Source organism: Lathamus discolor, chromosome 2, assembly GCF_037157495.1.
Source record: "Lathamus discolor isolate bLatDis1 chromosome 2, bLatDis1.hap1, whole genome shotgun sequence".
Taxonomy (NCBI): domain Eukaryota; kingdom Metazoa; phylum Chordata; class Aves; order Psittaciformes; family Psittacidae; genus Lathamus; species Lathamus discolor.
In genome coordinates this window covers 65,708,147-65,732,799 of record NC_088885.1, presented here as the reverse complement: position 1 = coordinate 65,732,799, position 24,653 = coordinate 65,708,147, and the positions used below count along the sequence as shown (strand labels likewise).

The following is a 24,653-nucleotide window of genomic DNA, read 5'->3' as shown; positions in this document are numbered from 1 at the left end:
ATGTGTATGGCTTTATCCTGACTTTCAAAATAAGGCATGGGCTTTGTTGTTTCTGTTCGTACTTTATGGCTAATATCAGTATTCTCCATTGATAACCCAGGATGCGTAAAAGAGAAGGAAGTTTTCGTTGCTTCCTGCAGGGACAGAATCTGTCTGTGTCAAACTGTATATACTAGAATTACTTTTCACTTTCCTTGCTGTTACGCCACTCAGCATATTAAATGACCCCTCATTGGTATATAACTAATCAGCACAGTGTTTCTTAGTAATACCCCCGTGTATCTCTTTCTTACAAAACTATGTATATATATTTTTGTTCTTTCATTTTCCAGCTACATGGGAATTGGGCTGTCAGCACAGGGTGTGAACATGAACAGACTACCAGGTATGTTCCAGTTTTCATTACATAAGTTACTTATGTTGGTTAATTGTGGTCGTTTTAAATATGCTTGACTTTGATAGGAAGGTTCTGGTAAGCAACAGTATAGCATAACATCTCTGTGTTGTATCTGTCATCTGAATTACATACAGCTTGCAGCTAAAACAAACTTTAGCTTTTACTTTATGTTTGCTCCTGTACTATTTCCCACAATTCTGTGTTAATTTATAACATTATGTAATATGTGTTTATAACATTATGCAGATACTTTTTAGCAGACAGATTTTAAACACTGTCTTGCAGGGTCAATGGTGCTCTCTTGTTAACAGCTGTCTGTAGTACCTCTGTATAGTATTTACAGAAGTTGTGCGTACATGCTTTTTTTTTTCAGTCGATCTTTAAATGTGTAAGACAACCAACCAACCCCCAACCTAAACAAAAAAAAAAAAACAACAACAAAGCACCAACTGATTTTTTTTCTTTTTGTTACTATTAGCCAAGTATGAAATCATGTTAAATTGACCTCAGAGTATTTGTATTCTCTTTCTTATGCATTGTTACTTTCTCACCCAAATTTTCTGGTAAAGATCCTTATGACAGTAGTTACACTGTGAGCCCAGTTAAGGGGGGATGAATTACTAGTTTGTGACATTAAGTTATTTTGAGTATGATTTAGGATGCATTGCAAATAATTACCAGAGATACTGCTAATCAATGTAGCTGCAGTAATTTGGGGTACTTAATTTACTGAGAGGTGCTTACTGTGGTGCCTGCTGAAGCTACCGATCATACAGATTAGGGGCCTAAGTATGGAAAAGACTTCCAAGTTAACCTGTTAGGCAGAAGCTTGATAGAAGAATTAACCTGCAACCTTTAAATCTTTTAAAATAAGTTGTCAGTATAACTTCTTATAGAATCATAGAATAGTTAGGGTTGGAAAGGACGTCAAGATCATCTAGGTCCAACCCCCCTGCCATGGGCAGGGACACCTCACACTAAACCATCCCACCCAAGGCTTCATCCAACCTGGCCTTGAACACTGCCAGGGATGGAGCACTCACAACCTCCCTGGGCAACCGGTTCCGGTGCCTCACCACCCTAAGAGGAAAGAATTTCCTCCTTATATCCAATCTAAACTTCCCCTGTTTAAGTTTTAACCCGTTACCCATGTATGTTTATGAAATTTGGCGATTTGTGTTAAAGATTGTGCTTTATATTATTTTGAATAGTCATTTAATAGGCCTGTTAGGAAGATTACGTGATGCCTGAAAGTTTACTCCTTTTCTGTGTGTTTTTGTTTAGTATTGAATTGCAGAGAGTGTGGACAGGTATTTTCAAATGAGCTCAGACTAAAATTGCGTGTTGTGAATTTCACTGAGTAGCTTGCCAATATGAAGCTTCTTAACTGGTTCTGCAGCTTCTTCACCTGCAAAATTACCACCATATTTGCATACATAATGATTTGCTTGCTGGTTGTGAGTTTAACCTGTATTGATAATTTTTTTTTTTCCTTTTAATTTTCAGGGCAGCAAAGCTAGTGACACTACAGTCTGGAGATTCTGCTATTACGCAGAGACTGCTTGCTGCTGAATAGTCATTGAGAATGATCAGGAGTAGAAATGTGTTTCCCCAGAGATGCATGTTTGGGTTTTAGCCAGGAAGAATTTGATTATGACATATGGTAGCAAGATGAAAGGGAGAACAGGCGAATCTTCCCTGTTTTACTGGGACATGTCAGATCTGCATATAGCTTTTCAAATTTCCACGTTGTAGCTGATTATATTTTTGATGTTGGCAATTTTGTGAAAGAGAAAAATATGTAATCTGAATTTGCATTACCTGTTACCTACCACAAATGGAATTACCTTTTCAGCCGTTTTGATAGAAGTTGTAATTTTTTTTAAATTAAATAGATTTTTTTAGATAAGAAATCCTAGCAGAAAGCAGAGCATAGTAATTAACTGTATTAACATAGTCTTTCCATTAATTCACAATAAAGGAAATGAATAAAATTGCAAATGCTTTGTTCTCTAGGTTGGGATAAACATTCATATGGTTACCATGGAGATGATGGACATTCATTCTGTTCCTCTGGAACTGGACAACCCTATGGCCCAACGTTTACTACGGGTGATGTCATTGGTTGTTGTGTCAACCTTATCAATAATACCTGCTTCTACACAAAGAATGGACACAGCTTGGGTATGGAGAAACATTACCGTTAATGATAACACTGTGTCTGTAAGTCTTGTAAATCTGAGACTCTGTTCGTGTCAGGAACAAAGTGTTCGAATAGTTCTTTTGATAGTCTTACATGATTTAAGTAAAAAAATGGGAAGAATAATTTCTTATGTGCCACTTGCAGTAACGTTCCTTGTGAGTTCGGAAGGATTTGTCATAATACCTCATTCCACAGGGCCTGCCTTTGTGCACTCCATTACTAAATCCTCATATAATGCTTGATGCTTATAAGGTAATAGATAATAAGAGAATTGGAGAAATGGAGAATGGATATAGCTAAAATTCATTGCTGCTGTATGAAGGACACTTAGCCTTCACTAAAACCTTACCTTATATGGGTATTATTTTGAGCGTATGTTGGAGAACAGTGTCTTTTGGATTCTCAGTCTGGAGTCAGGCACAGTTGGGCTAAAGCCATGAATTAGGCAAGTTGTGTTAAAATTAAGTCGGTTAAATTCTTGTGGCAAATTTTAGTATTATGCAAGACTGAAAGAGAATTTTTGAGTTTGAAGACAGAAGGAAGGGGTAGAGTTAAGATTTTTTGATGCAGTGTATATGTAATAATTCCATGACTCAGTGCAGTTTAGTGAGCAAAGGTACAGAGTGTAGAGAAAGAAGGGGAAAAATATCTACTAGGCCCTGAGCAAATAGATTTAACTTCAGAGTTTTCCTGCCTCTGCTCAGAGGAGGGCTTAGGTGTCTCCAAAGGGCAATTCCAAGTAATTACTTCTGTGATTCTATCATAATTTAATGTTTCTTCTAAATTGAATGAGTGTATATACCTGCACTTAATACACTGACAGCTATGGCAGTGGTACACTTTAACCATGCACTGTGTAGTAGTGTCTTTTGGCCCTGTTTCAGTGTATATGTGTAAGTGGAAGACAATAGGTTCATGTTGTGTTTACCCTGACTTTAACTGGATTAAAGCTGAACTCGTGTTTTGGAACTAGTAGCAGTGTGACTCTGGGTAGGTTGGATCAGATGATTGGTCAACTAAAGAGACAATAGTTTTCTGACTACAGCTCTGGTCATATGCATGGAAGAGTGAAGAAGGGAGGAACAGAAACTTTCTCTTTAAGTGGAAGTTTTAAAGCAGACTGGATTAGGCCAAATATGAAAAAAATCACTCCAAATGATTAAAAAATCTCTTTTTAGAGGAGAACAGAATGGCATCAGTGAGGAGAGGCTAGTAAGATGTCACCTGTCATAGACAAGAGTTTGACAAACACTTTATGGATTTCAGAGGGAAACCTGACAGCTGCTCTGCTGTGGTGGGCTTTGCTAGCTTGAATTTCTGGCGGAGGAAAATTGACTCTTAAAGGGAAAAAGAAATTGTTTGGGGGAAAAAAATAATTAGAATCTGTGGCTGTCTTGCTGAGTTGCTTCTGCTATTTGTCCAGAATTCTTATACGATCATGACTTGGAGGACATGTATGTTTCTTCTTTGGGCCACAGATGCAGTCTTAGAGTATTGGAAATCTCTGGCTCAGCCTAGATGTCACTCAGTCATCAAATATCATTTATATGTCTTGCCTACTGCCATGGTTACTTTGGAAAAGGGCCAGTTGGGTGTCAAAATGTGCCAAACAGGAAGTTTGTAAAAAGGGTGTGAACAGGTAGTGAAGTGAGTGCCATGTTAGCTTTGAGATGTGATGGGAGGAAATGGATTCGGTCTGTATTCTTTTGTATCAAAGACGTGAGTAAGAAACCCAGATGCTCTTGATGTTTGCAATCTTGGTTAAGAATGGAGATGGAAAAAAGAGGTGGAATTTAGGACAAAAGGTGGAAAACTTTGTTTTCATCTTAAATATGAAAAGGCAATGATACAAAATAAGTAAGATTGAAGGGATAAGTGGATTTTGATCATTATGCACTTGTGAAAAAATAAATTCAGAAATACTTGCAACAGTAAAGGAAATGATGAAATACTATTATCATTTTTCTGCTAGAAGATTTCCTGATACTTTTTAACTGAAAGCTCCCCCACTTCCCCCTGTAAAATTGCGTGAAGTTCCTGAAGTGTATAGAGGTCAGATTTTTCTATAATCCTGAGACAGTAAAATCACTGCCTTGGTTTTAGGGGTAGATGGATGCTTGTAATAACACAACAAGATAATAAGCTACTCTATTTGAAAACCAAAATGCCATGGAGTGGATTAGAATGAAACATTTACCATAGTGGTTTGGAGTATAACATGATACTCATGTAAAGATCATATGTACTTGTGAAGAAAAGTAATAGCAAACAAGAAAAAACACCGTTAAATCTTGCTGTTGCAGCATCAAGACATACAAGTGAAGAAATATCTTCAGAAATTGTTACTGTGCCTCTATTCTGTAACCAGAATTTTCATACTTCCTACTCTGTGTATCTGCATGATGTTTGGTAAATCTTATGTCCTCTGTTGAAAAATTGAGGGCAAATTGAGTACTTCTGAATGACAGCTACTTTTTGCCAATATTGCTCTTGATTACTCAAGCACATCAGTTGTGCCTAAGCATCACTGATGTCACTATCCTTAACGACTTATTTCTGAGACGGTTTGGGTGAGTTTTCTGAACATGTAATGATACACTTAAGAAAATGAGGCAAGAATCCAGACAAATGAAAATTCATCTTAATTTTCTCTTCATTACAGGCATCGCTTTCACAGATCTACCGGTAAGAGAAGTGCATTTTCAAACAGCTTTCGTTCGTATTATAAGCAGATGTTTCAGTTGTAACTTGTGTTTACCTTATGTTTCTTGGAAGTACAGTGATAATCATCTTAACCAATTTAATACGATAAATTTTTCCTCACTGTTTAAGTGGTGATTTGTTAATCAAAGCCAAATTTTTTTTTGTTTTTAAACTGATTTTCACAGGGATTTTTCTTTTCAGGTTTTGACAGGCACTTTAGTGTGAGGTGTCCCTGCCCATGGCAGGGGGGTTGGAACTAGATGATCTTGAGGTCCTTTCCAACCCTAACTATTCTATGATTCTAAGTGTAGCAGGAAATAATGCATACAAGTAGTTGTTACGTACTTTATTCGATATATGCAGGCCTTACTTATAAAGTGGAAGCTATATTAAGCACCAGCATGGTGCTTGTGTGTGTTCAGCTGTGTATCATACACAGAAAGGCTGGCTACTTAACACATGGTAACTGTAACTCATCCTTGATATCTAATTTTCAAAATCTTTCTCTATACTGTTTACTCCATAAGGTCAAATGTGTCAAAGTTTTGGTTTGTTGCTTTTTAAAGCAAGCTTGGGATACCTGAAGTTGTCTAGTTTTTCAGTCAATTAAATTGTAATTTCCTTGAAGTTGTTAGAAATGTGTTCTACATGCCACTGGTACTGGCATGATGCTGCGCTTCTGATGATTGTTGGATTTTTATCTTCTTTTTTTCATCCACTTAATTTCTAATTTAATCTGGTTAGGGTGAAGTGTGTGATCCATTTCCATCTGACCAGTGACTCCCATTTGCAATGGCCTTAGGAGTCAAGGACAAATATTAAGGAAAAATTAAGTCAGTAACTCAGGGCACCTCCCAGCTCCACCAGTGTTGGGTGCTTTGTGTAGGAAGCTATTGCTGCTGTCCTAGACCTGTGGGATACCAGCAGGGCTCCTTGATAGCACATGGTACCAGCACAGGAAAACTGACACCATAATCTGAAGTTTGAACCGAGACCCCCTCCTCATTAGAATCAGTTGTTTTCATCTCATTAAAAGATCTGAGACTTGTGCTTTGTTGATTAGTCTGGACTAGGTAACACTGTGAGCAAGGTTTCTTAAAAAAGGGATGGCAGGGAAGAGGCAGGATTTGGTTTGGGCATGGTTTTAACAACCAGACTATCTTCAGTTTCACTGAGCTTCAGTGTTCCTACTGATCTGCATTGTTGGTAACTTGTTTATTGATAGCTTTAATTTATGTAGCATATAGTTCTGTAGCTCAGCATACCATTATACCATACCACTGTTGATTGCAGGGTACATATGATGTAGGTGTATTTATAAATAAAAAACAGCAACGAACTCCCCCCACCCAAAACCCCAACAGATTGCATTGCCATTGCTGAGATGCGTAGTTGCATTTAAGAAAGTTACGTGAATCCCAGCAGGCAGATTTTACTTCTCTCATATTTGGCATATTTCAGATTTGCATGGAGACCTGATCTCCGAGCAAAAATTAAACTGAGACAACAATAAATGCTTTAAAGTCTTTTTGTAGATACAAGTCCAGGAATTCATGAGAACTTCAATGCACTGTCACAGTTCTTTTTAGGCGCTACACTTGGACTTTGAGGCTAATGAGTTCTCTATCCTGTCAGTTCTTACCACTAAAATTCAGCGATGTTTTAAGTATTTCACCCCAAAAGGAAAATGGCCCACTTTGTAAGTTTAATTTTTGTTCTCTTTTTAAAAGAAAAAGCCTGGTCTTGAAAAATAATTTAAAAATTGGTGTTGAGTATCTTGTAAAATTGAAACCAGAAGTTGTAAACTTTAGCACAGTTTAAAAAGTTAATTTCCTGACTAGAAAGAGAATAATCAGTAAGGCTCTCATATTTCAAAATTAAAAAAAAGTAATTATGACTACTGGGAATAAAATTAGTCATTGTATTGCTGGATTGGTTAGAAGTTGCTTTAACTGCTGGACGGATGATCCAGAGGTATTTGCTGCGTCACACTACTGGTAGCAGTGGGGATCTTATTACAGGGATGAAAAAAAAAGGAAAGTGGGGCGTTTAGAGTAAGAGAAAAAAACTAATGAAAAAATTTCTTGCAGCCAAACTTGTACCCTACAGTAGGGCTTCAGACACCAGGAGAGGTGGTGGATGCTAATTTTGGACAGCACCCATTTGTATTTGATATTGAAGACTACATGCGAGAATGGAGAACCAAAATTCAAGCACAGATTGACAGATTTCCAATAGGAGATCGAGAAGGAGAATGGCAAACAATGATTCAGAAGTAAGGCTTTGAACATTGTTAATTTAAAAAAAAAAAAAGCTATTAATGGCATGATTCCAGAAATCTTTGGAGCATTGTACTTACTGTGCAAAAAATGTACAGGTAGTGTTAAAACCTAGTACAAATGGCTTTAACAGGTTGATAAACATTCATAAATTTGAGCATGAATAGATGTTTGGGGAAGAGTTCTCTGCATCATTAAGAGTCCATAATGATGAGTGTAAGCCTTCCATTCTGATTTGCCCTATCTCGTGTGCAGTTGGGGAGTTTAAAAAAATTGATGTGATTTTAATGGGCAGTTTTAATACATTGGGCTCTGGAAATTTCCCTTTGTGTTCTCAGCCTTTGGCATGCCAGGTTAAGTTGTGGCTCATTAGTGTCTCACTTGGAAATATGGTGGTGTGCCTTTGCATTTCTTGTTTCAGTGAAAACAAGTAATTAGTGTGTAGATATTTAACTTCAGTGTATGTCATGAGCAAAAAAAGACACTTAATTAGCAGGTACTATTTTAATTGAGCCTGCTTTTGGGTGATGAATCATTCTAATTCTGAATTCATCATAATCAAATGATAGGTTGATTTTTTTAAAATGGTTTTTCTGTGCAGGGATTTGAAGAAGATACTGGCCCTTCTCTGAATTACTTCTGTGTGACTTGTACAGAAGTTTCCGAATTTCAAGTAAAATTACTTATTAAGTCACTTTTTTTTTTTCAGAAAAAAAAAGGTTTTTACATTCAAGCAGCTCTTGATCTCTGTAATTGTATGTAATGTGTGTTTCTGGGTTTTGTTTTTGTTCATTTTTAGAATGGTATCATCTTACTTAGTTCACCATGGATACTGTGCAACAGCAGAGGCATTCGCCAGATCCACAGACCAGACTGTGCTAGAAGAATTAGCTTCCATTAAAAATAGACAAAGTAAGGCTGGAAAGCATGTTGCATCTTTTTTCACCTCCCTTAAACAAATATTACCTAAAGCTTTCTCTTAAGCATCACTGTAGAATTTCCTTTCAGCACTACTACATAGTACAGTTTTTTGCTGTAAAGTTACACACATATGAACATCTGGTTAAGAACTGCTTCCACACTAACGCTTTGGAACTTGTTTGATGTAATAGAATGTGATAAATTACCTGTTGTCTTTCTCTTGAATGGGAAATTGTGATCTGTCTTAAGCAAATGTGTGTAATGTCTCTAAAGGAGTGTTTGTAAGAGCTAATGGTCAGTCACAAGCAGGACTATAAAACAGTCTTGACAAACGTTTAGATTTTTATCTTAACTGAAAAGGGGTAGAGTTTAGAGAATGCTTTGTAAGTTAAATCAGATTTGAGTTTTCCTGCTCACAGATGTGAGCGGGAAGAGGACAAAGTGTACTAACAGCAATTCAGTTCTAACTTGCTGTGGCAGTGTTGTTTGGCAGCCTGATGAAACACTGCCTCCCCTGTTTGTTGAAATTCCTGCTGTACAACACAAGCATTTGTGTGACTGCATGACGTACCACATGGGGAAACTGCTCTGGTTGAAAAATAACCCATTGCTTGGGCTGTTTTTCATTCTGGATCAGTTTCTCTGTTGGTGGATAGAGCTGTGAGGCTGTTCGCAAGTTGTGCTAAGCAATATAAGCATCAGCTAATGCAGCAATTAAGCATCAATACGTACAGCAATATAAGCATCAACTAATGCAGGGACAGGTATGGAAAGGTGTAGTCAACTGCAGCCTGGCTGGAAGTGTGTGTTGTAGGCGAGAGAGACTAAATTTTGTTTTTCTTAGTCAAAATTGAACCTGTGGGAGTGGGACAAAGTTTGGATATTTATTCCTGGGTGATGATAGTTCGGACTGTGTTCATAAAAGCATGAAAATGAGAAATAGCAGAAGAGTGTCTGCCATCTTAACCTAATCTAAGTGTGCAATCTGAGTACAAAGCAGATGTTTGCTGGCAAAAAATAAAAATACTGAGTGCTCACCTAGATATATGCAGGTGGAGTGCAGTTCTTACGTTCTCCTGTCAAATATTTTGAGGAAGCATGATCTTTATTTGCACTTTTATATTTTTTTTTCTAAGAGGAAAAAACCTTGTTGATTGATGGTTGCAGTGTCTTTTAATTGTTATTTTACGTGTATTAATCCATAGCTGTCCATTTAACTGATGTTGGTTTTGGTGAGCAGAGGTTCAGAAGTTGGTTTTGGCAGGATGAATGGAGAACCCATTGAAACAACATAACAGCTGTATCCAAGTTTACTAGAAAAAAATCCTAATCTCTTATTTGTTTTTTGGTGAACAGGAATTCAGAAATTGGTTTTAGCAGGAAGAATGGGAGAAGCCATTGAAACAACACAACAGTTGTATCCAAGTTTACTAGAAAGAAATCCTAATCTCTTATTTGCATTAAAGTGAGTCTTCAAATTATACAGATGTGTGTTTATAGATGGCACAGTACCTTCTGAGACAAGACAGTTACTCATTTAAAGCTTTCACAGAAATTTAAACAAAGTTAAGCAGCATTTTTTTGAAAATGTGTGTAGTTCACTTTTTTATGCTATATTATTTGCTACATGTTTAGGTTTTGTCATCAAGGTCCTGTTTTGCAGCATAATTCACATCTCACTGTAGACGTGTTTTCTAGAACTGAGCTTTGTAATTTTTAAAATCAATTTTAATCAGTTTGGGTGTCATGTAAAACTTAAACTGCAAACTGATTGCTACAGTGTCATGTTGAAGAAGGTTAAGAGTCCTGTTGGCATAAGTTCATCTGTTCCTCCAAATGGGTAACTGACTTTAAAGACCAGTTTAAATGAGCTGTTTCACTCCATGTCACTTTACTAGAAACCACTGGCTAATACTGTGGAAATTCCATAATCCCAAAGAGTTCTCTTGGCTTCCCAGGCACGCAATAGTCACCTTCATTCTGGCATTTTTACTTGCCAGCTGCGCTGATCCTCCAGAATTTGTATCACGTTGGTAGTGTAAAGATTCCAGAAAAAAAATCTCTTATGTCTCATAAGAACAAAGCACTTCAATTTCAGTGTTAAGTAACTTGGAATGTGTTTGAAGTCTGTCACGCTTAAGAGCTGAACAGAATTCATATGGTAGTACTGCAGACTTACCAAAGAATTCACAAAATGCGAGCATTCTGATGAAAGACTTCACTCAATAACATCAATTCTGTGTTAGATTTCTCTCAACCCGTCTGTCTAAATTTGCCTGTTCTATTGAGGCTCTCCAAGCCTAAAACATAAAGCAGCAGTTCTTAGCTTCCTTAAAGTCCATAGCAAAACCTCCTGATCTAAAATAAAATTGACAAAGAGCAACAGCCTCTAAAGGGAAGGTTTGTATTGTGAGCTTGCTTTTCAGACTGTTTTCTAGTGCAATGTTTAATGTTAAGAGTTACTCAAAGCTTATTGTTCCAGACAGTCAAAACCATGTTCTCATTTACTGTGAGAGAAATGACAGACATGACAAGGTAATGACATAGCCTTCTCAAGAAATAACCTTGCCCCTGCCAATAAAATAAAATAGTTAAGAAAATACAGTTCAGCTCTCTGAACTTTGAGGACTTGCTGACAAAGTCTGTTCTTGAAGGATAATATTCCTGTTCTCCTCCCTCACAGACTTTGTAATTGTGTATTTTTGGCTGAATACTCCAAAGCTTATTGATGACTGGGGTAACTGACATCCAGCACTTTGCTGAGTCAGACTTTTTGTGTATTGAACACTAAATCATTGCTGTCATTGGTAAATTGAAATGTGTAAATTGCTTTATTAGCTTAACTTTTTTGCCTTTTGTTTAGGGTGCGCCAGTTCATAGAGATGGTGAATGGTACAGACAGTGAAGTGCGGTGTTTGGGAGGCCACAGTCCAAAGTCTCAAGATAGTTACCCTGTTAGCCCACGATCATTCAGTAGTCCTAGCATGAGTCCCAGCCATGGAATGAATATTCACAATCTGGCAACAGGAAAAGGGAGCAGCACGCACTTTCCTGGTAAGTTAATGTGGGGAATATACCACACCATGGAGGTTTTGGGGTTTTTTTACAATGAAGTGTTGGGAGAAGTTAAGAGATACTCACAAGACTGACAATTTGTTTTACTTAAGAGTTGATACTGAATGCTTTGCAATAACATTATAGTTTTGTTATTAAAATAGGCATTTCTCAGTCACTGGGGAAATGGAAATCGTATAAATAGAAACGAATCTTTTTTGCATGTGCTCGTGGTTTTACTAATGGTTTGCAAAGTAGGTTGCCACTGGTTCTAAGAAGAGCTTGCTCCTGGGAGATGGAAGGTTCTGACACAAATTTGTGTCCTTTCGATGATAATTTAAGGCTTGGGCAAGGTGATTTCAGTCCAGTAAGTGGTGTGTATGATCCGTTTCCTGTGGTGTTCAGGGAATAGTAGGAACACCTGCTCTTGTGTAGGAAATACCAAATGCCACCACCTAGCTTCTGGTAAAAGAGTTTCTGCTGGCAGCCATATTTATTCTGCACAGTTGGCAGAGTTCTGAGAGCGCCTCGGTGGTGGTAAAGCTTCAGTGGGAAGCCGTGAATGTTCAGAGCTGCCCCGTTCCGCTGGGGGAGATCCCTTCCAGAGCACCTCTGCAGAGAGGAGTTTGGACATGCTGAAACTGTACGTGAATGGGTAGTCTTTGAACCCAGGACTCTTAAGGTAGCAGAGAACATCAACTTTCGCTTGTGTTTCATTCCTAAATCCAAACTGGATTTGGGGCTCTCTTTAATTTTTCTCTCAGTGGGATTGGGTAGGAAGCCAGTGTAGCCTGGTCACCAGAATACCTGCTGCCCTTGCCAAGGCAGCAGCTTTGCTTCTCTTCCCTCTGTGTCCAGACTGCTATCGTGTGTTAAGTAGAGGTCCACTCACACTTCATGTTTGTTCTTCAGGTGGTTGTTGGGATGTATGGTAGAAAGTAACTTTCTAATTTTGAAAATAGAGGCACCACTTAGTAAGCAATTTGATGAATGTATTATTAGAATTGGGGCTTGGGATTTCCTGAGTGGCAGCAACTCTCTTGTTTGTAAGAAGCCCTTACTGGGACCTGTTTCTATATTAGAAGATACTAGGGAGCTCTTGCTTTTGGGCTTGATGGAACTGGTAATTACATGTTTGCTTCAAATAGTAGTTTCTTGATTACATTTTAGAAGGGTCAGAAGAGATTTTAGCCAGACATCATAATTTCACAGCATGGTGTAATTTCATTTAGCAAAGCACAATAATAACAATTAAAATAATTATATGGGGAAGGAGGGGAGGTAGTGTTCAAGTGTAGCAACATGTATTTTCAGCACTAAATTTTACTGCATATTTATCAAGAGAATTATGTGATTGGGAATTAGGAAGATGCATGCCTGCTTCCATTCATAATCATTACTGTGGCCTAGAAAAGATCTTCAGGCCTTTAGAAATAATGTACAAGTTCTAAAAAAAATCATTGTATGTTGGTGCAGTTTTCTGTTTTCCTGGCGTAAGTACAACTGGAAAACCTGTGTTAGTACTTGTTAAATAATGCTTAACATCTGCACTGCAGAAGCCTTAGAGGATCAAATACCTGAATCACGGGGACCAAGTCTTTGCGTTTATTTGTTCCTGGTCAGTAAACTCTAGATTTGCCAATGTACTTACTTCACGTGTGTAGATGGGTACTTACATGTAAGTTTGTAGATGATTATAATTATTGGAACTTTCTTTCAGGGTTTGAAAGTAGTTGCAGTAATGGAGTAATATCAAATAAAGCGCATCAGTCTTACTGTCACAGTAAACACACAACTGCCAACTTGAATGTACCAGAGCTCAACAACATAAATGTATCAAGATCACAGCAGGTTAACAGCTATTCCAGGTGAATAAACTTTAGATGCTTCTAACTTGCATTAAGGCTTGTGTTGTCCATGTGCTTGTATCACAGAGAAGAGTTGTCAGTGGGTTCTGATGTGATTTCAGTTTCTTAAGGACAGGTAAAACACTTAGTATAAGGGGCCAAAGCCTTACGACCACTCTAGTGTGCTTTGGTTTTGTTCTAACTTCTCAAGCTCAATACACTTATTTTTTCCTGTTTGTTTAAGGAAATGCAATGGACAAAAATAAATTACCTTGCTTATATCTATTTATGGTCAGTTTTGAAGTTGTGTAGTGAAGATGAACTCTCTGGCACTCTCTAATGAAGATTAGCTCTCTGGCTCTTGGGATTTTAATTTAAGCCACTGACACTGATTTAAGAACATTGCAGGCAGGTAATGAAATGTTTTCCAGATACCGCCACAAATGCAGCGTATCTGCAAAGTACACACAACTGAGATGCATATGAAATCTGGACTCCCTTCCATTGCACATACGAGAATTGTTTGTCTACTCCAGTCATTGTCACTTGTGCAAACACATTTGATTCAGAGGATGAAAATAGATGTATTAACCAGGGTTAATACAGTTACTCATAGCCAGTAAATATTAAGCTTTGGGTTGCAGAGATGCAGCAGAGCCTCATTTGGTGTGAAACACAACAGTACTTGGCCAAGATGGATTCCCAAAACTACCAGCTAAGATGCAATGATGCAGTAGTGTTAACAAAAACTATTTCAGTTGGATAGTGATGATAGTGGGGGAGAAAGTAAGAGTAACAATTTACTACTTCGTGATGTGTGTTTGCAACAGCAATTGCCTCTGCCAAGAAGTCTGGCAGTGTCCAGGCAACTGTTAAGATTTTTCACAGGAGTAAGACAATTCCTTGGCCACAGTGTCGTCCAGTCAGAAAGGCCTTGTGGTTTCCTTCCTCAAAGGAAGCTGGATATGTTCGGTTGCTTATAAGCAAGATATTAAGCTTTCAAATTGAATCTTTTTGGTCTTGAAAGTGGTTTTCAGTTGTCATTCTCTATGTCAAAATAGAACGGGCAAAGAAAACTCGGTCCCTAAAACCATGCTGGCATTTTCTAACGTTGCTTTTGTGACCTGTTAAGAGCAGAGTGGTGAGCAGTTCTATACTCTGAATTTGCCTCCGAATATCTCTTCAGCGTCATGGCTTACTTAGTATTTGCTTTGGGTTTTATTTCATTTTCCCCTGTCATTCCAGTGAGAGTAAATGAGGGGTAAATAAGAGATTAAGGCTTTTGTAAAAGAATTATTTATCTAAATATGATATTCTCAAAGTAGGCTGTATCTAAAGTTAACTGTGGGTTGTTCTTTGGTTTGGTTTTGTTTGTTTGCTTTTTGAAGTGAGAATAGTGTATTTTCTCAATGCATTTTCTTCAGCCTTATGTACAGATGTATATACAGATGTATGAACTTTCTGGTATGTAATTCAGGAAATGTTAAGCTATTCCTGAATAATGAACATGTTTAATTTTTCAGTGTCTGAAAATGTTATTTTACTGAGTGCTAATGTTAGTAGAGAGCGCTTTCAAATGTCCCTGGTGCTCTGGTAGTGCCACCTTTTACAGAAAAAAACTGTGCTCAAACTTGGTAATACTTAAGAGCAGCTTTTCAGTAGCCAAGATGAGGAAGTACTATGCTGAAGTCATGAAGAAGATAACCCTAAGTGCTTAAATATGAGTAAAACTTTTATTTATTACTCTCTTTGCAGCAATGATGTAGACATGGAAACAGATCACTACTCCAATGGGGTTGCTGAGACTTCATCCAATGGCTTCCTAAATGGTAGTTCTAAACATGATCACGAAATGGAAGAATGTGACACAGAAATGGGTCTGCAGTGATATTTCTTACATTTTTATTAAGTGATGGCAACAAGGTTATGTTTTTACTTGCAATGCTTCCCACCTTGAAAATTAGGGACATAAGCTCAAATCTTAATTTTTTGTGGTTTTGTCACTGTTAGATGTAAATCTTACAACCACTAATTCAGGTGGTTCAGTGGCAGTGTGACAACAGGGGAAATTGGTTTAGCCCATGGACACTGAAACTAGCATTAGGAAAGGGAAGAAACATGCTGTTGTGTAGAATGCCTGGATTAGGGTCAGCAGATTGCTTCTCCCTCTTCCCTTAGTCCTTTTAGCATTCCTGGTTCTCCTGGCACCTTTGCACTCGACAGTAAGCGTAGCAATTCTATATCACTTATACTGAAGAATTCAAAGTGCAAATATGAGATGCTCAAGAAAAGAGCCATGTTTGGGAACTGAGATATATGGAAAAAAAAAAGTCTTTTCTGCCAAAAAAACCCATCCTGATTTACATAGTTGTGGTCTAAAGAATAACTTTGTTTCACTTAACCTGCTTTATACTCAGCCATACCTGTCTAGTCAGTGACAAGTTTAAATACCCTCTGATTGCCAGCACACCACAAAAAGGTACTGTGACTCTGTCAGCTACCATGCAGTCAGATCACTTCAGTGCAAGCAGGCTGGAGCTCAGAGAGTGGCTGTTATTGCTGGCTGTATCTGAAGAAGTGCAGCTGGTTCTGCAGTTGCAGCTGCAGAACTGCCTTCTCAAACGATTTAAACAGGCATCAATTAATGGGTAGTTTAAATGAAATGTGTGACTTGGGGCATCACTGGTAAACTTTCAGAAAGCAGCAGTGCTCACAGACACCTGTGAACACCAAGAGCAGTTCTGACAAGCAGCTGCTCATGCAGCTTTGCTGGTAAATACCACCAAGCTGTTGAGAAGCAAATGTAAGTCTGCTACAGCCCTGGAGGGGGGAGATGCAAATTGCCAGTCTGTGTTCCCTGCATTATGCTCTGCAACTGGCTACTAACAAGGCCTCATTTCTGTGACAGAGAAAACAAACCACTTTTTCACTCTCTTGCAGCCTTTTCCACAGAGGCTTGCCGTGACAGACGTGAAGCGGCTGCACAGGGCGCAGAGTTGTTTGTGGTTTGGTTTGGCTTTTTAATGCAGTTGTTTTCTACCTGTGGAAAGTGATGTCCTAGTTTGGAGAGCAGCAACAAACACCACTTCTTGAAGATTTCTGGGTGCTTCACCTTTGTAAAGAAAGCAGTGTGGCTCCTCAGCCTACATTGTTTACTCCCCACAGTTCGAGTTTGGTGGTTGTTGTGGTGCTTTTTTTGCTGTTTGAAATGTCTGTATATTCTCCTTAGTGCTGTGTCTGTAGTGTTATGTAGGCAGGTTTTTTCCAGAGGTGATAAGCTCGCATCCAAGCAAAAAGTAAAAGAGGCCTTACAAATCCTTGCTTGAAATAGTGGTTAGAATACATCACTAGAGAGCAGTGTTAAAATCGGGAACAAGAATGGTTTGGTAGTTACGGTGTACATCAAACTCTGATTCAGAACTTGATTCCGCTGGTGACAGAAAGCAAGGAATGGACAAATGCCCCTTTTGTTTGTCTGTTTTTAACAGACTGCTTTAGCTGTAAATTTAAAAAAGGCAGAACTTCAGGAGGAGCCAAGGGTTGATTTATTGGTCATGAACTGCATTAATATCTTTTAAAATCACTAGTGCTGGGGAACATTGTAGCAAAGAGTAAAGAAATCGATTGCGGTGTTCTGCTTAGTTACAGAAGAAACCTGAAATGTCAAAATTATTAAGCTAATATATTCTACAAGGAGTATGAGCATCATCTTGTCTGTTTGGGAGTTCAGGTGATCTTACTCTGCCTTATCATCAGTTCTGGCTTTGGTGTATCTTTAGAAGTGCAATGCCAGAGAATTAAAAAAGCAGAACTTATTGTTGTCTTTATTAAACTCCCGTAAGATTTTAGGGTAAAATTTGGTTTATGGTCAAGTTAGTTTAAAATTCAGCATTGCAGAATAAACAGCATGTGTAGACAGCCTTTGCCCTTAGTTAACCATAAGCCTCTTAATGATCATAGGAGGAGCAGTTGGGCAGTACTTGGAACAGGGGTACGTTAGGCCAAGGTCTCTGGCCCGGTGTTCTCTCTGAGAAGACACATGCCTTCTGAGTGAAATCAGCGCAGGTTCTGTAGATCCGTAGATTGTTATTGTTAGCTCTGCTGGGGTGATGATGACGCTGTCGTTTTTGCAGAAGTAGATTCAAGTCAGTTGAGACGTCAGCTGTGTGGTGGCAGCCAGGCAGCCATTGAAAGGATGATCCATTTTGGAAGAGAATTGCAAGCCATGAGTGAGCAACTAAGAAGAGAATGTGGGAAAAACACGGCGAATAAGAAGATGCTCAAGGTATATTTAACCTGGAAGTTGTGGCATTAAGTGGAATAACTGTGCTGCCCAGCAGAAAATTCCCACAGCATGGGGCATGGCAGTACTATGCTGCTTTAACTGCTGCCATTTTGTTGTTGTGGTCTGAGAGCAGTGTCCTAGTCAGCTGTGATACAGCACTGTCTCCTGGCTTGCCTGTGCAGCGTATTCACAGGGAAGATGCTTTCATGCTGTGCTACAGTTAAACCCAGAGATAAATTTAGCACTTCAGTCTCATTTCTGGCCATGTAACTTGGCCTCTTGAAAACAAAGTGCTGTTTTCAGCTCTAATGATGATCCATGAGAAAGAGGATTGATACGGATGCCCAGAATGTGCTCTCTTTGGTACTGATCTGTTTACCTTGATCTAAGATGGCTCTGGAAAAGAATTCCTCTGCCAAGACTGGACTGCATGCAGTTTTCAGTTTGTTTTCTTTCCCCCCATCAGGTAATAAAATACCACTCCCATTTGCCTTTTTATTGGGGAAAAACACTGCTTGCTCAAAATGGGCACAAATCCTGTTACATTTCTTTTTATCCTTTTGTACTGATGAAGGTCACTGACAATCACCTTTGTGATTCTGAATTGGAATGAGTGAAGAAAATATCCTTGTGTTCACTAGTAACATATAGCTGCAAGACGTAATAAAAATTACCTTTCCACAGGATGCATTCAGTTTACTTGCCTATTCGGATCCCTGGAGCAGCCCTGTTGGAAATCAGCTTGACCCGATACAAAGAGAACCTGTGTGCTCTGTACTTAATAGTGCAATACTAGGTGAGTACATACAAGCCGGGTGGTTAGTATGTATGGTATGGAGAGCCTGTCATTTGAGACAGGGAGCACTGCTGCCCACCATGCACCATCTGCTGAGCTTGGTACAGGGCTGACTGAATCATTAACGAAGTGTAGCGATGTCATGTACACTCCTTCAGTAAGAGTTTTTCCCTGTCTTCTCTCCTGTGAAAACAGGCTGAGGGAGTTGGGCTTGTTCAGCCCGGAGAGGGCTCCGGGGAGACCTTAGGTGCAGCCTTCCAGTACTTGAGGGGGCCTGCAAAAAATCTGGAGAGGGGCTTTTGACAAGTACATGTAGTGACAGGACAAGGGGTAATGTTTTTATACTGAGAGAGGGTAGATTCAGATCAAGACTTGTGATGGTGCTGAGGCCCTGGCACAGGTTGCCCAGTGAAGTTGTGGCTGCTCCACCCCTGGCAGTGCTCAAGGCCAGGTTTGATGGTGCTTTGAGCTACCTGGTTTTAGTGGAAGGTGCCCCTGCCTGTGGCAGGGGGTTGGAACTGGATGAGCTTTAAGGTTCCTTCCAACCCAAACCATTCTGTGGTACTTCTGGGGGCACATTAATGTAACAAATGTAGTCATCTTTGTTGTTCAAAGCAAAATTGGTCCTGTTCAATAATGGTGTTATGCAGGGAATTTGAAAGTGTCACTTTTTTGCTCCTGCTCTGTCTTGGTGCAAAAGCAAATAGAGGAATTTTGTATGAACAATTTAAGCTTATAGTTGAAGTTTTCAGTGTATTACCATGAAATTAATGGGGTGTTTTAACTGCTGCTGTTATTCTTTTCCAGAGACTCACAACCTGCCAAAGCAACCGCCGCTTGCCCTGGCAATGGGGCAAGCGTCACAGTGTCTGGGATTGATGGCTCGATCAGGAATTGGCTCCTGCGCCTTTGCCACAGTGGAAGACTACCTACACTAGCTATGCATTTGAAGACCTGAAAGATGTCATGGCATATTAAACATGGAAAGTAGGCCAGCTCTGCTGACTGGAATTTGGGATTTTAATTATGTACTAAGGACAAGTCTGTTGCTTTATGTTGCTTCCTAGTTTACAGCATGATGCAAATGATTTCTAACTTAGTGTTAGGAGAAAATTTCCATCTTGAAACCTCTTAGACAACTAAGAGTTGAAAGTGTCACTGATAATGTCAGACATCCAGATTGACAAGTACCGGTCCTTTAAACGATTGTCCAAAACAAACCAAAAATCCTGCTACCTTGTGGTGGGACGGAAGACGGAAAAGGCAGATGTATTAGCATGTGGGTGATGCAAATGTCAAGCAGGATGACTTGCCAACCTCCACCCCCATTGTTACATAGTTCAATCAGTGTAATTTGCAAAACGCAAATGGTTTGGATATATAGTGTTGATGGGAAGAAATGATATTTTTTAATGTGTACTGTAAAACTTGAATTACTCAGGAGCTGAGTGAATATGTTTGTTGCTACTTACAATCCCAGCCTGTTGATCTTAGTAGGGTTTTTTTTTGTTTTAACATGGTCTTCTCAACTTTGTTTCCTTGTTTAATTACAGACAGCTTCTGTTGTGTAGACTCACCAGTTTAACTGTTGTATTATAACAGTATTACATGTCAACACAGTGTGGTTATGACCTATTTATATAAAAACCAAATATTTAGTCAATTTACAGTCTTAATTTAATCTTTGTACACCTTGCATTTTTAAAAGTGCTTAAATAGTACTATATTGCAATAAAATGTAGTGATACCATAATTAACCAGCCATTAAAAACTTACTTCTACATACACGGTAGCATGGAGGTGTATGCTACATTTTCTTGGCTCTAGAGTTCTGTCCTAGGACAGCGCTTCCTGTGTCAGCCTGTGAATTTAGAGAGGTGTCTCACTTGCTTGAGTGGCAGATGCCCCTTCCCTACATGGGAGCACTTGCACTGCCTGAGCTAGTGGCTGTTAAAGGTTTGCGGTGGTCTTGCTATAACTTGCCATAAAGCAAGTTTTAGTGCAGCACAGAGTCAGGGCACCAAAGGAGCTTACTTGGTACTCCCTGAAGATGGGCAAAAAAACCTTCCTTCAGTGTGACCATCAGGCTGGACTGATCATCAGTGGCCTGCTGCATGACCTGGCTTGATGACTGGTGCTAGGGGACAGCCTTTCTCTAGAGATGCAAAGCAAAAACCATTGACTGCTGTAAGAAATGCAGGATTCAAAGCAGTAAGTACAACATTGTTCATCTTTTTATTCTCTACAAAGGAACTGCCTCATGGAGGCAGCTCTCCAAGGCTGGTAGTAGCTCCTGCTGTTATAAATCGAGCTGAAGCAGAGTCAGTGCACATGCCCAGCTGTTCCTTAGCTTCCCCTTCAGACAGGGGGAGGGAAGAGAAGAGGGAGGTCAGTTCAGGCACTGTATTGTGAAGGCTGGAGCCTCCTGGGGGCTCCTGGCTGGAGCTCCAGTGTGAAGTCATGATGGAGCAGCAAAGGCAGAAAAACACTGTTGTTGGGGTGAGGGGCTAACTTCCAATAAAAGTCCTTGGTAGCATCTTCTGAAAAAGCTGTCTTCATACTCACATTTTAAGCTGTGTTGAGAGCCAGCGTCTTCTAAACCTTGCTGCTTTTTGCTTTTTTTCTTGCCCTTAAAAGGATAAAAAGCTGTTAGTTACCATTTTCTTAGCCCACCTACTGGAGAAGCAGCTGTCCAGTGATTACTGCAGTAGTTCAGAACAGAACTGACTGGAAAGCTGATAAAACTTTCTCATATTATACATTCAACAGCTGCCTTCCGCTGGCCAGGGGCACCAATCTCTTTCAGGGTCTAGCACTCCTTTCACTTCTGAAACACAAATGAAACGCAGATGCTGCCTATTACACACCAGTAATTTTTGCCTCCAGTGCTCACAAGCCTCATAGGCTGTGGGTATGTGGCTGGAACTGACTGAGGCCCCCTGCCTGTCCCCACTCATGTCTCCATCATTTTTCTTGATGAGAAGTAGGTGCTAATTCCCTGTCTTCACATGGAAGCATTGTTACTTTATGTAAGTTTTACACATACCTGAAGTGAATTCCAACAGCTCAGAGGTTTTAACAATTAGGATTTATCAAGCAAACATGGTTCCAAGGTCATTCTTTTCAAGTTGTGTCTTACATGCCCTTCCTTGAGGAGGGCCCATCTAGCCAGTCAGGCTGCAACGACCTCTTACCCTTCCCTTGCTATCTGCTTCTTTGGAGTTAGTTAGAAGGTAGCAAGAGAGACCCTTCCAACATGGGAAAGGTGTTTTGTTTTTTTAGAGTACTTTAAAACCACCTAATGTCAGAAGGAGTACCTACTGTGGCTTTTTATACTCACCCCATTCTTTGTCCACAAACTGAACTGCAGCTTTTTTAACTGGGTTTTTCTTGTTTTCCAGGGAAAAATACTCATTTGCTGAAACAGAGATGAGTGTTAGTTACCAAGTTTAGCCTAGAGAAATCCAGATGCAGACCCACTGAAGAAAAACTGCTTACGCTGTGCCCGGTTGGCATGTGGTCCGTAGAGCTGAGCATTTATAAAGTCTTTAGCCAGCTGTTGCTGGAGGCCTGTTAAACTCTGGTCTTTTAAGCACACAGCTGTATAGTTTCCTGTTGACCTAGTTAAACAAAAGAGCTGTAAATCCCTGCAGTGTAGTTACAGAACCCAGACACGCTACTAGCTAGGGCTTTGCTACTTGGGCACAACACTGCCTGGTGGTGGTTTCTTGATGCTTAGCCAAGCGTTGCAGCTGTAATTAAGAAAATAAAACAATGGACCAAGACCCTCAACCTGTCACCATACGCCTTTATGTGCCCCACACTCTTCCTTGGGAGTCCTGAGCCAGTCTCCCCAGAAGCCAGTGCAATTCCTCTACAGGAACAAAGTGACAAAGAAAAAAAGGGGACAGACTGAAATGCAGGAATTTAGTGCTCAACAACCAGACCTATAGCAGCACAGAACACAATGTCTAGTGCTGCTGTGCTTGTGACTGCCCAGTTACATCACAGCATGTATATATGTAATATGTAAAAAAATTATAGATTATATATATGTATATATACACACCTTACACGCATGCTGTATCAGAAGTATATTAAAGGTGCTTTTAGCACATGCTTTCAGAGGGACAGCAGGGGAAACATCAAGTGAAGAAGAGAGCACAGCCATACAGTGACAGAGCAAGATCTGTGAGACCCCCCTCCACAGGCAGAAGTGCCACATGGGGATGGGGGCAGACACAGACACCCTGGATCTTCTCCCATTGTACCTGGTGCCCTTTCTTTGCTTGTCTTTGTTCACCAGCTTTTTGACTTGGCCTTGCCTTTGGACTTGCCCTTGTTTCTGCTTCACAGCCCCACCTCCACGGCGTTTACCTAAGGTAAATTGAATAGAAAATTTTCCAGTTATGAATCAAGAGCTGCAAGTGAAAGAGGGACAGGAATGAAACAACTATTATTAGGCTGCCGAAAAGAAGAGGTCTCTAGATAACTCCAGTAGGCATTTTTCAGCAGCTCTGAGCAGTCAGAGAGAGAGAACAGCCATCACAGAAGGGCTGTGAGAGGAAAGAGAAGCAGCATGCCTCAGGGGAGCCACCCAAAGTACTGCCAGCCAGCTTTCCCCTTCCTTGGCATACCTTAACTTCCTTAACACCACAAAACAGGATTCATCAGGACAGATACTCATAACTGTTCTGCTGCATTCAGTAACAAAGGGGAGTCCAGCCTCAGCCTCCTACTCACCATTAACTAAAATACTGGGGCTACTGAAGTGTTCAGAGCATTATCCTGTTTATGCCAACAGATTTTTTTAAAACAGTAGTAAAAGGAAGAAAAAGTAGCAGCTACACCACCCAGCTATGTAACTATGTGAGTACGGATGCAAGAGTTGGTTAAAAACAACCCAAAACTTTAAGTATTTTGAAGCACAGGTGAAGAGGGCAACAAAACAGCAGTCAGGAATACTCCAGATTGATTTTCTAGTTCAGAAGTTGAAATAAAGTTACCTAATTTTTTTACAGATGCTGTTACATCATAGTATGATATGTAAAGAACTATCAATGTGATGAACAACTCCATCCAGGAACAGCCTTTATAACTTCAATGCTAAATATTAATCACCCTCTGATAATCCTTGCTTTTCCTATAACACGTGCCTGCTACCTCCTAAACACCACGGGCTGTTTTAACTGAACCCATTGTACAGCAAACAGCTTCTGTAAACAGCGCAGGAATCAGATTAAATACGACTTTTTTTCCACGTATGTTTTCCCTCGGCAACACGGTTCTGCCTGTCCATCCTGTGCACATTTCAGACTTCAAGAGGCGCTCCTCCTACTGCAGCTCTAACACTGAAGCACCGGCCCGAGGTGCCAGGCAGTGCACGAAGGCAGCAGGACAAGCACTAGTATACCTGGGTTAGCTGCCGCAGCCTTCTTCTCGGGTCTGGGGGGGAGACAAGGCAATGCGTTACTCCTCCAACCCACCCTTAGAGCCCCCCCCCGGCCCAATTTCCGCCCCGTCCTCCCCCTAACGCCAGGAGCCGGCGGGGCCGCACCGTGGGCCGGCACCCCAGCACCCACCCACCGCCTCACGCCGCCGCTCACCGTGCGGGCGGCGCGGCGGCCAGCTCCTGCAGCACGGCCTCGGGGAGCAGCTTTCGCTTCTGCGGGGAGAAGGGAGCTGTCAGAGGGGAGGGGAGGGGAGGGGAGCGGCGGGGCTGCTGCCCGAGGGCGGCGGGCGGGGGGGGCGCGGTACCTTCTGCTCCGCGAACAGCTCCTGGCGCCGCCGCCGCTTCTCCTTCAGCAGCTCCCGGTGCCTGCGGGGAGGCGGGAGGCGCCGTCAGCGCGGGGAAAGGAGGGGGATGGGAAGAGACGAGGGCTCGCGCGCGGGTGCCGGTACCTCCGGGCCGCCTCCCCCGCGAGCTTCCGTTCGGTCTCGGCCGCCTCCTTCGCCACGCCGAAGGACACCTCCTGCGGGGCCTCGTCCGCCTCATCCTCCGAGGAGGACGGCCCCACGACCGCGGGGCGCGCCCCGCGCCCGCCCGCGGACCCCTTCGGCCGCCGCGCCATGGCCTCCACGCCGCCCGCCTGACCCCCGCCCCGGAAGCGCTCCCGGCTGCACGCGGCCCCGCCCCTCCCCCTCCAGGCGCGCACGCGCACACACAGA

General features: G+C 40.8%; 2 protein-coding genes across 4 annotated transcripts in view; one reads left to right on the top strand and one right to left on the bottom strand.

Annotated features, from left to right (window-relative positions):
- RANBP9 (RAN binding protein 9) overlaps positions 1-20,277 on the top strand; it is a 40,404-nt gene extending 20,127 nt beyond the window's left edge. The window contains exons 3-14 of the mRNA XM_065667267.1: positions 333-385; positions 2,414-2,581; positions 5,263-5,285; positions 7,394-7,578; positions 8,382-8,494; positions 9,860-9,968; positions 11,367-11,557; positions 13,278-13,425; positions 15,160-15,281; positions 17,538-17,689; positions 18,374-18,485; positions 19,293-20,277. Of these exons, the coding sequence (XP_065523339.1) occupies positions 333-385; positions 2,414-2,581; positions 5,263-5,285; positions 7,394-7,578; positions 8,382-8,494; positions 9,860-9,968; positions 11,367-11,557; positions 13,278-13,425; positions 15,160-15,281; positions 17,538-17,689; positions 18,374-18,485; positions 19,293-19,423 (1,507 nt within the window). The 3' untranslated portion in view covers positions 19,424-20,277. The remainder of the gene's footprint in view (positions 1-332; positions 386-2,413; positions 2,582-5,262; positions 5,286-7,393; positions 7,579-8,381; positions 8,495-9,859; positions 9,969-11,366; positions 11,558-13,277; positions 13,426-15,159; positions 15,282-17,537; positions 17,690-18,373; positions 18,486-19,292) is intronic.
- On the bottom strand, positions 16,934-24,651 carry NOL7 (nucleolar protein 7). Of its 3 annotated transcripts, none has more exons than XM_065667275.1 (9): positions 24,387-24,651; positions 24,243-24,303; positions 24,092-24,150; positions 23,899-23,930; positions 22,757-22,862; positions 21,984-22,105; positions 21,826-21,903; positions 21,051-21,114; positions 16,934-20,346 (listed from the first exon to the last, which is right to left on the bottom strand). In XM_065667275.1, exons 1-9 carry the CDS (start codon positions 24,554-24,556, stop codon positions 20,322-20,324), a joined length of 717 nt encoding a protein of 238 aa, XP_065523347.1. In that variant the 5' UTR covers positions 24,557-24,651; the 3' UTR covers positions 16,934-20,321. The 3 variants fall into 3 exon arrangements, with proteins under 3 accessions (XP_065523347.1, XP_065523346.1, XP_065523349.1); XM_065667274.1 differs by lacking the exon at positions 16,934-20,346 and adding an exon at positions 20,697-20,973; XM_065667277.1 differs by lacking the exon at positions 16,934-20,346 and adding an exon at positions 20,697-20,841.
- Positions 24,652-24,653: the final 2 nt, after the last annotated feature.

Bases quoted from the DNA above. Each gene is read 5' to 3' on its own strand.
- NOL7 (XM_065667274.1), bottom strand. From the start codon at position 24,556: ATGGCGCGGCGGCCGAAGGGGTCCGCGGGCGGGCGCGGGGCGCGCCCC. The intron at 24,304-24,386 runs GTACCGGCACCC...GCCTCCCCGCAG, and splicing joins GCGGGGGAGGCGGCCCGGAG to GCACCGGGAGCTGCTGAAGG. The intron at 20,974-21,050 runs GTGAGTATGAAG...CCCCAACAACAG, and splicing joins CTCTCAACACAGCTTAAAAT to TGTTTTTCTGCCTTTGCTGC.